General features: G+C 40.0%; 1 protein-coding gene across 1 annotated transcript in view; it reads right to left on the reverse strand.

The window, feature by feature from the left end:
- Positions 1–12,338, reverse strand: part of LOC144071684 (synaptic vesicle glycoprotein 2B-like) — a 34,898-nt gene extending 22,560 nt beyond the window's left edge. Inside the window, exons 1-3 of the mRNA XM_077597000.1 lie at positions 11,909–12,338; positions 2,722–3,274; positions 1,099–1,322 (exon numbers count right to left, since the gene is read on the reverse strand). Coding sequence (XP_077453126.1) covers positions 1,099–1,322; positions 2,722–2,960 — 463 coding nt within the window. The 5' untranslated portion in view covers positions 2,961–3,274; positions 11,909–12,338. The remainder of the gene's footprint in view (positions 1–1,098; positions 1,323–2,721; positions 3,275–11,908) is intronic.
- Positions 12,339–16,213: the final 3,875 nt, after the last annotated feature.

Genomic DNA, 16,213 nt, shown 5'->3' on the forward strand with positions numbered 1-16,213 from the left:
TATAAGTCTATTAGCCCCTGGTCGTCCTCACCTTCAGAAAAGTCCGTGTCCCAACGGACAAAGACTTGGCATTCCAAAGGTGGCGAGGGAGGCTGGCGTCGACGAGCGCGTCGGCGCGAGCGTGGGTAGCCTCCCGCTGGGTCCATTATGGCCGGATCGTTCTGTTATGATCACGCTGCGTCGCTGGGTCGTCGCAGCGCGATCGGGGGTATCTGTTACGGTCGCGCCGCGTCGTGTGACGCGACCGTGGAAGTAGGTCGACCCAAATGCAGGAGGCAGGAGAGGACGAGGCATTAGCGTGATAACGAGTCCTTTAATGCATCAACCAAAACGTGGAAAACAAACGTGGCCGCATGCGGCGCGCATACGGACAGAGGCAACAGAATGGCAACAGCATAACGACCGCTAGCTACCGCTAACAACAGTCAATGGTGGTCATCGACAGTGAACGATAGAGAACGATCCGGCGACGTGTGATGACGCGTCGCTTACTTAAATACAGGAACCGAAAGTAATCAATGGATTGGCTACAGCCGGTACGTGTCGACGGCAACCCAGGAGGGCCAAAAGGGCCACTCCTGACACAAATGGTCTCCTTATAAGTTATGGAGATTGAAAAATGTACATTAAATTAAATTTATAGAAGCTACTTTGTCCATGATCAATTTATCACTTAATGAGCAGCTGTTACAGCTCGTTTCTGTTAGGTATGGCTGTCAGCTCCACACATAAGAAATTGGTAAGAGAGCCCGATGGGCTAATTGAAAGAGACAGATATGTATGATGAAATAAATAAATATAAAATGAAAGGATCGCACATCCTACTTTGGGAGTGTTGCGCAAGACATCCTTCAAGCCTAAAGGAAACTAGCAGACAGGTCACATAAACATATGTACCCCGTTTATCTGCACATTCATCATTACATTTTAACTTACTAACCAGGCAATTTTCGCAACTGGGTTTTGTATAAAAGTGTGTGAATGTTTTAGATTTTGATGGAAATATACTTTCAATCAAATCAAAATGCAGCAGAATGGAGAGTGAATAAAGAAAACAATAAAACACCCGGAAAATATTCAGAGAGTTAATGGACTTACCCAGCATCCCTTTCTCTGCATTGGACAGGCACAGATCCTTTTCAGCTGAGGGCAAAACGAAGGCAACCACAAAACATTCGACCCCATCAGCCATTAGAGCCAACCCCAACACCATGAAAAGTGTCCACTGGAACTTTCCATGGCCACAATCTTCCATGATGTCCTCATACTGTTCCGATAACTCTTCCAGTTCAGAGAGTGCACCACCAGCTCGTGATTTAGCCCTGAGATTGTGAAGGAAATAAATAATTATTCAAGTTGAATTATTCCCTACTCCTAAATGGATAGATTACAATCGGTCTGGTGGAGGAGTGGTTAGCGTGTCGGCCTCAGAGTTATGGGAATGAGGCTTCGATCGCAGTACTCCTGTTTCCTCTGATATCCCCCCAAAAACATGCAATTTCAATTGCCCTAATTATGTTATGACAACTTAACTACATGTACACCCCTTATCTGTACCCCTCATTTTGCAAATGGTCCAGATAGTGGATAGATGTATGTACATGTAAAAATAAGACTTATATTACGATTCTCCATGTATATGATTACATGAAAGTTGACATAGAAGTATATTATAAAAAGGAATCTAATTCTGACCTGACTAAAAACTTGAACTATACATTTCTCTCCTGGCCCATGTATGCAATATTAATAAAACAGAAAACCATCAATATGCAATACGTCTGTCTAGATTACATTTATGCTAAATGCTGATATGGTCATATCTAACCACAAGAAGGAAGGCCCGGCTTTGCCGGCCCCACCTGCTTGGGCGACAAAGCCTCTCCACTTTCGAAGCTGCCGTGGCGCCAGTTTCTCATGGTGCCTCTACTTTAAATAAACAAAGACATTTTTGTCTAAAAGTGTCGCATGTACCAAAAAAATGAGCCCAAATTTGCAGTTTTTGACCTTAAAAATGTGACTCCCAGTTAGAAAAATCTTTTTTTTTTTTAAATTGGGGGCCCAAATTCAAAAATCGAGCATGGTAACATCCTAGAGCCGTACATTTGCAAATAACAGAGTTAACATCTTGAGGCAAACAATAAAATTTCGCTGAAAAGTTTGAAATGAAGCAAAACTGACCAATCAGATGCTTTCGCGCCTTACCGCTCGCCAGTGGCTTTTGTTGAGAGGGCGGCAAAAGGCGCCTATGTTAAATGTCAGCGGGCTTGTCATTTCTAAATATTGACATTGATTTTCTTAGGTCCTAACTTGCTGGAATGTTTTTAAATTAGTTTTGCCATAGTCGGATTTACCACAGTAAGAGGTTAGTGCAACTGTCTCTTGGGCACATCTGCGATGCAATTGATGAACGCTTACTGTTTCTTCCCGTCACAGAAAATCGATTTTTTGAAAAACTGGGACCCAAATTCAAAAATCGAGCATGGTAACATCTTAGAGCTGTACATTTGCAGTTGTTTGTTCAAACCGCATTCATTTCGGATGTACGGTGTTGTCTCTATATTTTATCCGATGTTAATGGACAAACACACTAACGCACACACACATTCTCAGAAATAGTAATATGGTTAGATATAGATTATTAGAAAAAAAGTCACTAGTCACTATTTTGTATAATATCTAGATAACATTGTGTCTTAATGCATTCTAGAGCTATCTCACCTTGCAGCTCTCTGTGCAGCCTTCACCTCATCGGGATGGGGTATACCTTGATATTCTCCTTCATACATCTGCTCTTCTTCATCGTGGCCCTCAGTTACATCACTAGCAGCATCCTCTTCCTGAGGAGGGTAATCCGCCTGGTAACCATATCCATCATGATCACTTCCATTACCTTCTCCGTAAGTCCCATAGCTGTCATCACTTTGGTGGTATATGTTGTTTTGGCGGCGGTCGGCCATTGTTGGTTCTACCTCACGTCAGTGCTGAGAAACTATTTGTAAAACAGGTGGAAAGTGCCCAATTCTTTGCCTTTGTGCTTTGTGTGAATAATCTGCAGTCTCTTATACCTTTTGAGGGTGTGAAATGTGAACCTTAAATTATGATGGGCATATTGTTTAAAAATAGTGGCACTGTCGATCACATTTATTGAGCTTGTTGCTTTTTTGTAGGAAGTGCGTAATAATGCATGTTCAACTGTCTTCAGAGATGAGTGAAGGTACTGTACTGGTATAAATTGTCTTCAGAGAACTGAATGTGTAGCCAATATCCAAATCTAAAAAAAAGACAGAAACAAAAAGTTTGATTATTTCTCATTCTGTGACACATCTTTATGCCACCTTCACACAATAGTCCTTTTTGCCAAAACAAAACATATTGCATTGTCTCATTTAGGTCATTTTTCCCTTCAAGTTTTGCTATGTTTTTTTCACCGGCGATCATGCTGTTTAGTTGCTGTGGTTCAAAGGTTCTTCTTTACCACAGATGTGACTATATTTTCACATTCTAAGGTGTCACTTCGAACTGATGAAACAGAAACTCGGCAGCTTTGAATGTTACATTTGTAATTGTCCACGCACATTGCACAGTATTCTCTCTAAATATCTAGAAAGGTTTAAGCAAATTTGGTCATTAAATCATGATTTTTGTGAAGGTATTGACAAATCAAGACAGTTTAATTATTTGCTCATGTAAATGATTGGGTGTTCTTCACGGGCTTCCATGGGTTTTCTCCAGGTACTCCACTTTCCTCGCATATCCTGAAAACTTGAATGCTAGGCTTGTTGAATACTCTGAAATTATCGCTAGGTATCAGAGTGATCGTGAATGATTGTCTTGTCTTCTTGTGCACTTTGATTGGTTGGGATTGGTTGAGGTAGGCTCAAGCACCTGACTGTTGTTTGTGCTTACCCCCCAAACACCAAATTAGGGTACCCACCCTTTTTGGAGTCCTTTGAAGCAGTGCTGGAGAGTGCCCGCCCTGGGTCGGACTTCAATGATCACGTGGGCAATAACAGTGAGACCTGGAGGGCCGTGACTGGAAAGTAAGACCTCCCTGATCAGAACCTGAGTGGTGTTCTAATGTTGGACTATTACGCTTCTCAATAATAAACACCATGTTCAAACATAAGCGTGTCCATATGGGCACCAGGACACCTTTGATTGACTTTGTAGTTAGTTGTACTTATGGTCATATGTCTGGGACACCTGGGCAAAGAGATAGGTGGCGCTCTCCACCGATCACCACCTGATGGTGTGTTGGATCCGATGATGCGGAAAGATGTCGATCCGGCCCAGCAGAAACAAAAGTTTTATGAGGGCAAAGTGGAAATGCCTAGCAAAGTCCCCCGGGAAAGCGCACTTTGTGGAGAAGCACTACCAATTTCGTCATACGCAGCTGGGTATGATGACAATTAGGCTTTTGTCTAGTCAATGATGATGACAAGCCTATGTCTGATTTTATTTTTTTTATTTTTTATTTTAAAAAGGGTTTCAACTCCCACCTCCAAAAGAGTTTGATTCTTGCTTGGTGGCGACATGAGTCTGAATGCAAATGGTTGTCTGTCTCTGTGTGCCCTTTGGCTGACTGGCGACCAGTCTAGGGTTGAGTCTGCCTTTTGTCCTAAGTCAGCTGGGATAGCCACTAGCAACCCCCAAAACCCTTTCGAGGATGCACAGTACGGAAGATGAATGACAAATATTTGGGGAAAACAAAATGGTTGCATTCCTTTACTGTTCATTTACGATACAGTTTTTGTTCCTATATTTTACATATCAGGTTTTCTTTTTTGAGCATTCTTTTATGAAATAAAAAGACAATAATGATTTATCTGACTGGCATTTCACCACCATTGATCCAACTTTCCAACATGTACAGGTTATTTATTACTGTCAGATGGGCAGCAGGAAATTAAATTCAGGCAGCCTCAACAGTTCATCATTGTTGCCAGCCAAGCCGTATCGGCCCTTCATCTTTGAAAAACACACATAATTAATCTGATAGAGTCAACATCATGCACTGCAGGTTGCAACAACATGTTCTAATGCAAATGTAACCAGATCATTCAAGTATTCCAATAATATGACTATATTCCAGTTATACTCTATTTTTTAAAATATTATATACATGGTATACACATCCATGATTAAACTATTTAGTTGCTTAAGAAAAAAAAGTTAAAGATTATTTTGTTAAAATATGATGACATTGAATCATGTAGATCATGTCAACAAATCACTGAATAAAGTGTATTAGTATGAAAGAGCAAACTTGACTCTGAAGATATTTCTAATCCACTTTTCTGAGTGGAAACATACTGTGAAGACAAGCAAGAGGAAGTTGACCACTGTGCGTGATAGAATTGATTGGAAGGATTTTCTTAAAGTTAATAGCTGAAATAGATTTAGAATTAGAATATAATATACTATTGATTCTTTGGACAAGGATATGGTATTGGTCAATGTTACAAAGTTTGCCCTAATTGCCCTAATACACTATTAAGTACACATTTAATACAATCAGTTACATTTTTAAGTACTTTTTTTAAATGGAATTTTGATTATTTGACATTTGAATGACAACCATTACTTTTAATGAAAAGCCATATCTAAAAGTCCATCTGTTTATTCATTCATTCATTCATTCATCTTCCATACCACCCTTCCTCAAAAGGGTGGGTTGCTGGACCCTAACCCAACTGTCTTTGGGCAAAGGCAGACCCTAGACTGGTTCCAAGTCAGCCATAGGCCACACAGAGAGACAAACAACCATACGCACCCACAATCATACCGCCGCCAGTGGGAATTGAGCACGCGCCTGCCCGCACCAAAGTTAGGCGATTGAACCTTTACATCACGAGGTGGCCTATCTGTTTTTTGCCCTCTAGAAAGTGTTACTATTGTAGATTCATTTTGAAAAAAATGTTTGTGAAATGACTCTTTTCATCTTCGGTAAATGTATAAAATGGAATAACACCCTTCCCTAGAAGAACATTTAAGTATGCAGTGCCTCAACAGAAGACCATTTTCTACTCTTCATGTATTTTTCTGCTTCCTTTAATGAGTGACTCAAGTGATCAGTTTTGTCAGGAACAGATGCTCTGTCAGTTTGAAATGTAATGGTTGACTGGTTTTTAACTTGGTTAAGGACTACACACATGCACGCATGCTCGCACATATACCGTCGAAACTAACAAAATGACCAATTTCTTTCATGAAGGTTTGCATGTATAACCTGATTGCTCTTGCAAACTGATGTGGAAGGCTCATCCAACCAACATAAAAGTGGTGCCAATTAGTGCTGCTAAAATAGGGGGTTAGGAGCAATGTTCCCTCTAATTTTTCACGTCTGGGCATACAGACAACCTCCCTGAGCACACTGACCAATGTGAGCAAGATCATAAGTGCTCGCTATGGGGACACACCAGTATCACACCTGCCACAAGCAGGTGCATTTCATTGGCTGGTATATATATGTATATATATATATATATATATATATATATATATATATATATATATATATATATACACATATATACATATATTTATATATATACATATATATTTATATATATACATATTCATATTTATATATATATATATATATATATATATATATATATATATATATATATATATATATATAGTGGGAAGCCCAGCGGCCTGAATTTTTGGGGTGGAGCTTGCATGTTCTCCTCGTGCTTCTGTGGGTTTTCTCTGGGTACTCCAGTTTCTTCCCACATTCTAAAAACATGAATGGTAGAGTGGTTGGACACTCTAAATTGCCCCTTGGTATGAGTTTGATGGGTGTTCATCTCCTCGTGCCCGGTGATTGGCTGGCCACCAATTCAGGGTGAGCCCCACCTCATGCCCAAAGTCAGCTGGGTTCGGTTCCAGCACCAACCGCTACCCTTGTGAGGATAAGCGGTTCCGAAAATTTCAACGGCTTTATTTTGGTGCACCTGAGTATTGTCACAGAACAATAAATGATCTAAACATTGTTGGAAGCATACATGTTTGATGTTTGGCAAAGATTTTACAAATGTTTTATGGGAATTCACGTATGAATAGTTCATTCTTTCAAATAAATTCAGTCTAGAATTATTTGTCTGCTTCATATTAAAAGGTTCTTGGTTCGAACCTTGCCCTTTGTGTGTGACGATTGCATGTTAGCCTGGTTCCGTCTTGTAGATGCCGAACTGAAAGCAAAGAAAAAACACATCTCTCCAAAAACATTAAATAAACCCCTCCCCCAAATCTATTTCCTTTCACTCCCACTGGTAATAAATGATGCAGGTGTAGCTTGTGGCTTCATGTATATTAAATGAACATTTGGTACCCTTCCAGGCTTATTGTTCAACTAATGCTGCAGTCACTCTGGTCTACAACTATCTCAAATGTGATGAGTATAATTAGCCTATTCTTGCTGAATAATACTTTTAGTTTTCCCACCTTGGGCCTTTCCGTGTTTTTTGCAAAGATTTTCAGTGAACAAAGGCCTGAAAGGCCAGCGAACAACATCACTTATTCCTCCCTTTACTCATCCTAACCAGAAAATCACCACAGACTGCTCAAAATCTCAGCCTTGTGTCTTATAAACTGTTTTGGTGCCATATTTCACAGGTAAATCGGATATTTGACAGAAATGTTCTTATATTCATGAAGAAACAATGAAAGATTATAGTGTAAACAAATACACCGATTCTTGCTTCCCTAACATTATTGCACAGAATTAAAATTTTCAGATGGGATTCACCTTCCTTCTTTTCTATCGCCATCGAAGCTAATGCTGAAAGTCGAGCCTGTCCTGTCGTATTCCTGGCATACGTTTTTATTCGATTTAATGCTGAAAATGTTCGTTCCCGGTTGTGACAGGCTTGCTTGCTTTGGAGTTGTCCGACCTTTCTTAATGATGTCCAGCTTTTTTTTCTTGAAAAGTCCGTCTTGAAAATGGCTTTAAATCAACACAACAATATATTTGCTTGTGCAGCTCGCTCCAGATACAGTTTGGTAGCTCTGGCTAGTCCACTCTATCACTAGCCAATCATAGTTGGTGAAAGCGATGACGTATCCCTACACCTGCGAGAAGGCAATGACGTATCCCTACGCCTGCGAGAAGGCATTGTGGTGTTGCCAACTCAAAATCTGATTGGTTAAAGCAACAGTCTTATCGACGTTTGTTTAATGCAGCAGACCCTGCAGAACTGATTGTGAAGGCCTTGGGGCAGATTTCTGACCCTGGCAACAAATAATGGCTGAAATGTGATTGGTTAAATGCTTCAATATGAAATCACACATCGGGAAGCAGTGCAACCAGGGGGAAAAACAATGAAAGGAAGCTAACAGACAATTTGGAAATATTTAATAAGTATTCATGGACAAAATATAATTAACATCAGTCTGTGATTCAGATATTTCTTAGGCCAGCAGAGAAGGCCTTGAAGGCCCTGACGGCACACCACTGGGATCTACCCATTGTTATGAAAATAGAGATTTTTATTTCTTTGTTTGTTTGCTTACTAGGCCACTTGTGTAGCATTCCCTCACATAATTGAACAGGATGATTATCTCCTGGAGCAAGTTTTTAACATGGATGAGACTGGCCTTTTTCAGAAGAGGATGCCTTCCCAGACATTTTCTTACAAGGTTCATCATCATGTGTGGGAACACTGCTAGCTTCATGGTAAATAAAGCCAGCCTTAATCAATAAGTTTGTCCGTCCTCATGCTTTAAAAAACAAGAACTGAACTACTGAATGAGCAACAAGAAAGCCTGGTTCATGAAAGCCCTCAAAAAGGACTGGTTCTTAAACTGTTTCATTCCGAACACGAAGCTGCACCTCGCTCAAGGTCCTCCTCCTCCTGTACTGTGCAGAAGGATTTCGACTAAAACTCCCATTGACCTATTTTTTATTTTATTTTTATGTATATCAAGTGGAGAACTATTTTCACTGTGACTACGGTATTTAAAGTATTTTCATTTTTTTATATATAGATTATATTTAGATATTAATACATTACAGGCTTTTCATATGCTTATGACTGTATTTTTGTATAGGCGCGTAAACATGTAGTATGTTAGAAATAATAAGGGTAATCCTACTTTGCAGTTTTTAGATTATCACAGCCATGTATGGTTTACATTATCCGTGAAATTCCAGGGATTACTGTAGACTAACACAGGTATGCTGTATTTTATTTTGTGGGGAAAAATTTAAAGTGTGACAAAGTGGAAAACTGTTCTGATGTTTTTGATAATGTAACTAAAAAAAGCCTGGAACAAAGTAATGAATGTCCCAAAACTAAGAACTACAGCTGTTATACTGTCATGCACCTTTGGCTGAGCAGCCTGGGTGAGACTGAGCTGAACACAATCAAGATGATTTAGGATGAGGGGCTGCTGTGTTGTTTATATAATAGTGTACTTTTCCTTCATAAGGCTGAACGCCTTTTTCAAAATGCATCATATGGCAACTTTTAAACACAGCACTTCCGTGCTAGTAGTTTGTTTTAAATGGAAAAACTGAAGGAACTTTCAGTGATTGAAAATGGCACGTGATGTGATCAGGAGAAACAAAAACAATGTTGCCTGGGGCTGTGGAGGAGGCTGAAGAGTCAGTCGAGTCATTTAGACAAAATTAATAATGCATCGTGTTCCAATTTAAAAGAGGAATACTTTCTCTCTCTTGTTTTTCCGTGCATCTCCTCTCTCTCTATTTCTCTCTCTCGCTCTTACTCTCACTCACACACACACACACACACACACACACACACACACACACACACACACACACACACACACACACACTTCAGGAACAGTGCAGTCTACTGAATCAAATTGGAGCTGAAGTAACCTACTCAACGTTATGGCAGCACCAGTAGATCTACTAGCCAGCTGGTTTCAAAGGACAAGGTGCCATTACTTGTAATGTCAAATTGTAACGAAAATTTCTGAGCTTGCTCACTGTTTTCTACTGTACTAGCCCATTCTCTACCCAAGTGGCTATTTTACCCTGTCCTCGCCAGGTGTTTAGACACGGAATAATTGGAATGTGAAAGGAGAAGAACAGGCAAAAAATGCATGATTGAACACAAATGTAAGTCTCCAACCCTCCAATCTAGTAATTTGACGAAAAAGCAAAGGTTATGATCATCGAGTTCTTTATTTGAAATTATTGGTGCAAATGGAATGAATAAGCTGTCATTTGTCAAAAGACAGAAGATAAGAAAGTGGCGTGTGGTTGACTGCAATTGCAAGGCAATACAGCCAGTCGTAACCAAACTGCTAGCATCACTACGCTATTGAAGCAGAAGGAAGTGATGACTCCTTGCCATGGACTCTCTGCACTGAACGATGAGATGGAGAGACTGTTAGTCGATAATTATTACCCGAGGGAAACAAGAGGTTCAAGTACCTTTGGTAGTAGGCCCGACCAAATGGCTGATCTAGTGGACTGCCTGAGGTTACGGTTTAAAGAATAACACATAAAAACTTAGTTGTTTCCAACTAGTTTACAACTGGGGACCTGTACGTGTGAGGCAAACGTGATAATCACTACATTACGGAAAGACAGGTTTTCAGGACCATTGGTAGAATGCCCGACCAAACACCTGACTCAGTCTAATGCCTCATGTTCATGTTTAAACAAGATAACTCTATCACAGAACTGTTTCCACCCACTTTCAAAAGGGAATGTTTCGCGTGTTAGATGAACGTAATAACCATTACCCTAGAGAAGTTCAACTGGCTTTGGTAGTAGCCCCGACCAAATGGCTCACCCAGGGGACTGCCTCGGTGTAACGTTTAAACAATAAAATGTACGAATTTGATTGACTTCAACCATTTTCATACCTTCCTCACCATGATGTTAAAAACCTTTAAACTTTTCCCAATCATCAATAATAGGTAACAAAAGTAATGAAAAATGTCTATCCACCTATCTAATTCAGTCATCTTCCACACCGTGCATCCTCGAAAGGGTTGCGGGGTTGGCTGGAGCCTAACCCAGCTAACTTTGGCCAAAGGCAGATTACCCTAGACTGGTCACCAATCAGCCATGGGGCACCAAAGGACCACCCGTGCTCACAAACATGCCGCCACCAGTGGGCCCTCACGTGCCTGCACCAAAGTCAGGGAAGTGAACCTATATACACCATGAAATTGTCCTCAATCAAGATATGTTTTTGTTATGTAGGAGAAAGGAAGATTACCCAGAGCAAACCAATGTCAGCAGGTGACAACTTAAAAACTCCAAAAAGTAGGGTTTCTAATTTCTGATCTTTTGACCGAGGCAAGTTTGCAGTTTAAATACATCCAACAATTGAGTGTATTTAAAGGTTCAGTCAAGATAAAAATAAATTTCCTGATATTTTTTTAAGTATTGAGTCTTTTTCTGTTCTCTGTTGAGAAGCTTTCAACCAAAAGAGGCTTTTATTTAAGGGAAGACTTAAAACAGTTTGTACAGCTTTTGATGCGAAAGTAAAATGAGGGTAAGTTATGAGTAACAGTAGACAATCAGTTTCCTATTGTACATATTGCCATGGTAATATATGTTGAATTTTGTAAAATCCGGTCCGTCTATACATGTTAGTGTTTGTAATGGTGCCAAATGCTTATATAACGGTGGTAAGCAGTTTTTGCCTATCTTATCCATACAGTCAAATTATTGTTGGTTTCACTTCCATACGGCATACCATTTGTAAAATTGTGCTTTTTCATCTTTTATGAAATATAAGTTTTCTGCATTAAATTTCATCTTTTTTCCATCAACAATTTTGACAATTTAGAGCCACCAGAATAAAGAAAATATACTTAAAATATCTGTTTTTCATTCAAAGGTCATCACAGACACCTTTTGACTGGAATTATAAAATGTATAAATAAATATAAATTGAAATTGTTGACTTACCAGAAGGAATCAGACAGAAGTTTACGAGTGTGCAGCAGTGTCACCATCACATAACCTATTTCAAATTTCAAAAATCATCAAAAAATAAAAATAAATCTGGATCTTGACTAGTTTTTGTATAGCAAGCTTCAGTTTACCCAGGCAGCAGGCATACAGAGTTGAGGGATTACAAAAGCAAAGGATAGATCTAGCCTCCTATTCTCTATCTGTTGGTCTCTCTCTCTCTCTCTCTCTCTCTCTCTCTCTCTCTCTCTCTCTCTCTCTCTCTCTCTCTCTCTCTCTCTCTCTCTCTCTCTCTCTCTCTCTCTCTCTCTCTCTCTTTCTCTCTCTCTTTTTCTCTCTCTTTTTGTGCAGCACTCCTCTCAGCTCCTTCCTATTTGAAGTACATTGGTAGAGTCTACCTCTCTCTACCCTGTACGATGATTCCATTTGTCTTGCTGCAGGGGGAGTCAAAGAGTGATGTGAGGAAGGAGGGCGTGAAGGGGGAGGTGGTGGTTTTAGAGAAGCAGATGGGTAGCTTGTGGGAGGGGGATGGAGGGATGCAGAGAGGGATGAATAGATAAGGAGGTGGAGTAGGCGAATGGGGCTGCCCAGTGACAGATGTGTTGACATAGTGTTGATGGGAACGTTCTGCAGATTTGCCCAGATATAAGACTATATACCTCAATCAAATTAAACTTTTTCATATTCCACATGACGTACGTACTTGTTTTCAAACCTTATTTCCTGATACCAGCCTTTTAGCAATTCTCAATTGAGTACTAATCACTCAAATTGCTAAACAGATACCTTTCAAAGGGATGGGATTATATGACATGGCGATAAAAACTGTCATCCAAATGATTGGTGGAAAAACCAACAACATTCATCCCCCTAAGCAGACAATGTAGACACACAGAAGTACAGTATGACACAGCGCAAACAATAACGTCAGAGCACTCTTGTTAAAACTGTGCTTCTTCTCTGGCGAAGTGTAAGTACAGTGATCCTTTTACACTTTGTGGCTTCAACTTTCGCAGCTTCACTACATCGCAGATTTTTTCTGAGGGATATTAAAAACTGTTCATAAAAATGTCTAAATCTACACTGAAACTCACAACCGAAAGACAGCAGCGTTGCATAATGACGGACGTCAGGGCAGCGCTTCATCTCTCAGCGCCGAAGACGGAATCTACAATAGAGTTGTTCCGAGTCGCCTTTGAAAATGCCTCCTAAATATTGACGTTCCTTGATATGCCAAAAGAGTAGCACCCTATTGCATTAATGAATCTACACAGTGGTGTGGTGTTCTTTTTTTACATAATTCAGCTGCTAGGAACCTTGTTAATGTTTAATGTGGTCCGCCGTGTGGTTAAAACTGACACACAACAGAGAAAGTTGCTAATTGTTCAAAGGCATAGAGTAAGTGAGTGAGAGTGAGTGAGAGAGAGAGAGAGAGACAGAGAGAGAGAGAGAGAGAGAGAGAGAGAGAGAGAGAGTAATTAAAGTGGCACCATAAATACCTGCATAATCAATCATTGTTGTCTAAATGACTGATTTGGTAATAACCTCACAAGTAGCAAATGGGCCAATGAGTGATTTACAACTCAAAGGTAAAATGCAATTCTAATTAGCTAATGTAAGAGTAAAATCCTTGCTTTGCGCAAATTTTCCAAAATAGCACCTACTGTTAGCGCTGACTCTTGACCTTATATCCAAAACGCCATGTGCTCGTTTTCCGTCAGAAAGGATTTGAGGATAAACTGAGACAGCAAAGAAAACTAAAGTTTTGGGCTGCGTTAAATACAAAGCAAGACTTTAATAAAAGAAGCACACTTGAGGCTTCAATCCCTGGCTGATCGTTACTGTGTGGAGTTTGCATGTTCTTCCCGGGCTTGTGTGGGATTTCCTACATCCCAAAATCATGCATTATAGGCTAGTTAAACACCCTAAATTGCCCCGAGGTATGAGTGTGAGCGTGAAAGGTTGACCGTGTTCTTGTGCCTTGCAATTGGCTGGCTACCAATTCAGGGTGTCCCCTGCCCGGTGACCATTGTTTGCTGGGATAGGCTCCAGCACCCTTTGTCACCTTTGTAAGGCTAAGCAGTTTGGAAAACGAACGAATGAATTAATGAATGAACGAATGGACGGATGGGCGGACGGACGGATGGATGGACAGACGGATGGATGGACAGACGGATGAATGGATGGGTGGGTGGGTGTATGGGTGGGTGGGTGTATGGGTGGTTGGGTGGTTGGGTGGGTGTATGGATGGATGGATGAATTAATGAATATAGTTTATGCGCAACTTGCAATGTGAATTGAATTGCAGGCACTGAGATGAGAGTATACTCTGCATTGCTTACAGTGAGACAAATTTCTCCGGTGGGGAGCCCTTTGTCACCAATTCTGTCTGTAACATATATGGACAGAGTATCAAGGCAAACCCAAAGCATTGAGGGGGTCTGGTTTGGTGACCTTATTATTGCATATCTACTTTTTGAAGATGATGTGGTACTGTTGGTTTCATCAGGCCGCAATCTATGAAGCAGATGGGATAAGAATCCATACTTTTCTCATCTGAGACCATGGTCCTCGGTCGGAAAACTAAGTGGGAGAATTTAAGTGTTTGGGGCCTTGTTTCACGAGAAAACATGGACCAGCCGGATCGGTGCGGCTTTTTCAGTGATTCGGATACTGTAACTGTCTGTCGTAGTAAATAAGATGAGCTGAATGGCAAAGCTCTATCACCTATCGTCACAAGCTGTGCGTTGAACGAAAGAACAATATTTCAAAGAAAAGTGCTTACTTCCCAGGGTGTCATTTAAAAATAGGGTTAGAAGCTTGGTCACTTGGAAGGGTCTTTGACATTGATCCTCCGCATTGAGAGGAGTCAGATGTCGCTTGGGAATCTAATGAGTTTGCAAATTACAAAGAGAGAAAAGAATAATATTTTTACTTGCCTTATTGTTTACATCATACTAGGTAAAAAGGGTTTCACCTTTGCTGGAGATCCCAGAGATGATGCAGAGAAAAGTGACGGAGAGGGAAAGAGAGGGGAGGAGAAAGTGAGAGAGGGGTGGGGGGCTTCTTGATGCAGTCTCGACAAGATCTGAATACATATCAGCTGTGGAGTTTTGTGGTAGGATTTTTGTCTCGTCATCAAGAAAAAAAATCATTTCATTTCTACTACGACTATTTCAACTTGTATGAGAACATCATTCATCCTCATTTATATTATATAGACAATTTACCCAGTTGCTTCATTTGAACGGTTGAGCATAATACACACACACACTATATATTCTACATTACAATCTTAAGGTCACATGAAAAATTGCTCAAATATGCATTTTGCACATTTGGACCTTAATGAGCTATGATAGGCCAAAGCAAAAAATGGAAATGTGAGGATGAAGAACTGTGAAAAATGAATTTAATGAAAACAAGTAAACTAAAATTGTTTATCACTTGATCAAAAGTTAAAGACCAGATGCTATAAAAACCCAAATCTGCTCAAATTTTTTTATGACAGTCATGTATGTATGTATTCATATTTTAATGCCTAATCATTGAAGTTGCTTATCAACAGTGCTCATTGGTTCTGCAAATTCAACCTTGTATCGGAGGACTCATTCCTTTGGAGCTCCGGTTTTCTCAAGCTTGAGATGGGGTAGAGCGTGGGACGTTTCAGCTCTGGCCTTGGTGCTAGAAACGATGAGAAGGCACCTCAAGCACCTGAGCGATAAGACAGTTTAATTGCAAAGACTAGCTAGCCATGGAAAACAACTCCATATTTGGAAGTTCTTTCTAAAGAGAAACATGCTCACTAATATTCAAATTAATGCCTACTTTTTCCTACTGGGAAGAATATATATACTGTAGCCAGATGTCGAATCTATTGTGTTTCTTTCATTAAAGCCTTTACTGATGTGTCTGAATGCACCTTGAGACTTCAGTTCTTTGTTGTCTCCATTTGTTTTCAAATCCCTCAGAACAGAAATCGAGCACATGGCGTTGCAGGTATGTGTTTAGGGTGCAATGCTAACAATAGTCGTACCTCTACTCACAATATTATAATTGGTTCCAGAACTTTTTTCGTAACTTGAATATTTTGTAAGTAGAGAAGTATTTTATATGTAAATTTTGTAATTCGTTCCACGGTCCTCAAAAAACTACCAACGAAACTCTTTATAAATGATCAAAGCGTACCATTTTTGTATGAAAGATGTGAGAAACTTGGAAAAAAAGAAAGAAAGAGTTATTTATGTTATTAAATGAATAACAAGCATGCAAAAACTTGTTCTATCCATGCAGTAGCACAGT

Source organism: Stigmatopora argus, chromosome 3, assembly GCF_051989625.1.
Source record: "Stigmatopora argus isolate UIUO_Sarg chromosome 3, RoL_Sarg_1.0, whole genome shotgun sequence".
NCBI classification, from domain to species: Eukaryota; Metazoa; Chordata; class Actinopteri; order Syngnathiformes; family Syngnathidae; genus Stigmatopora; species Stigmatopora argus.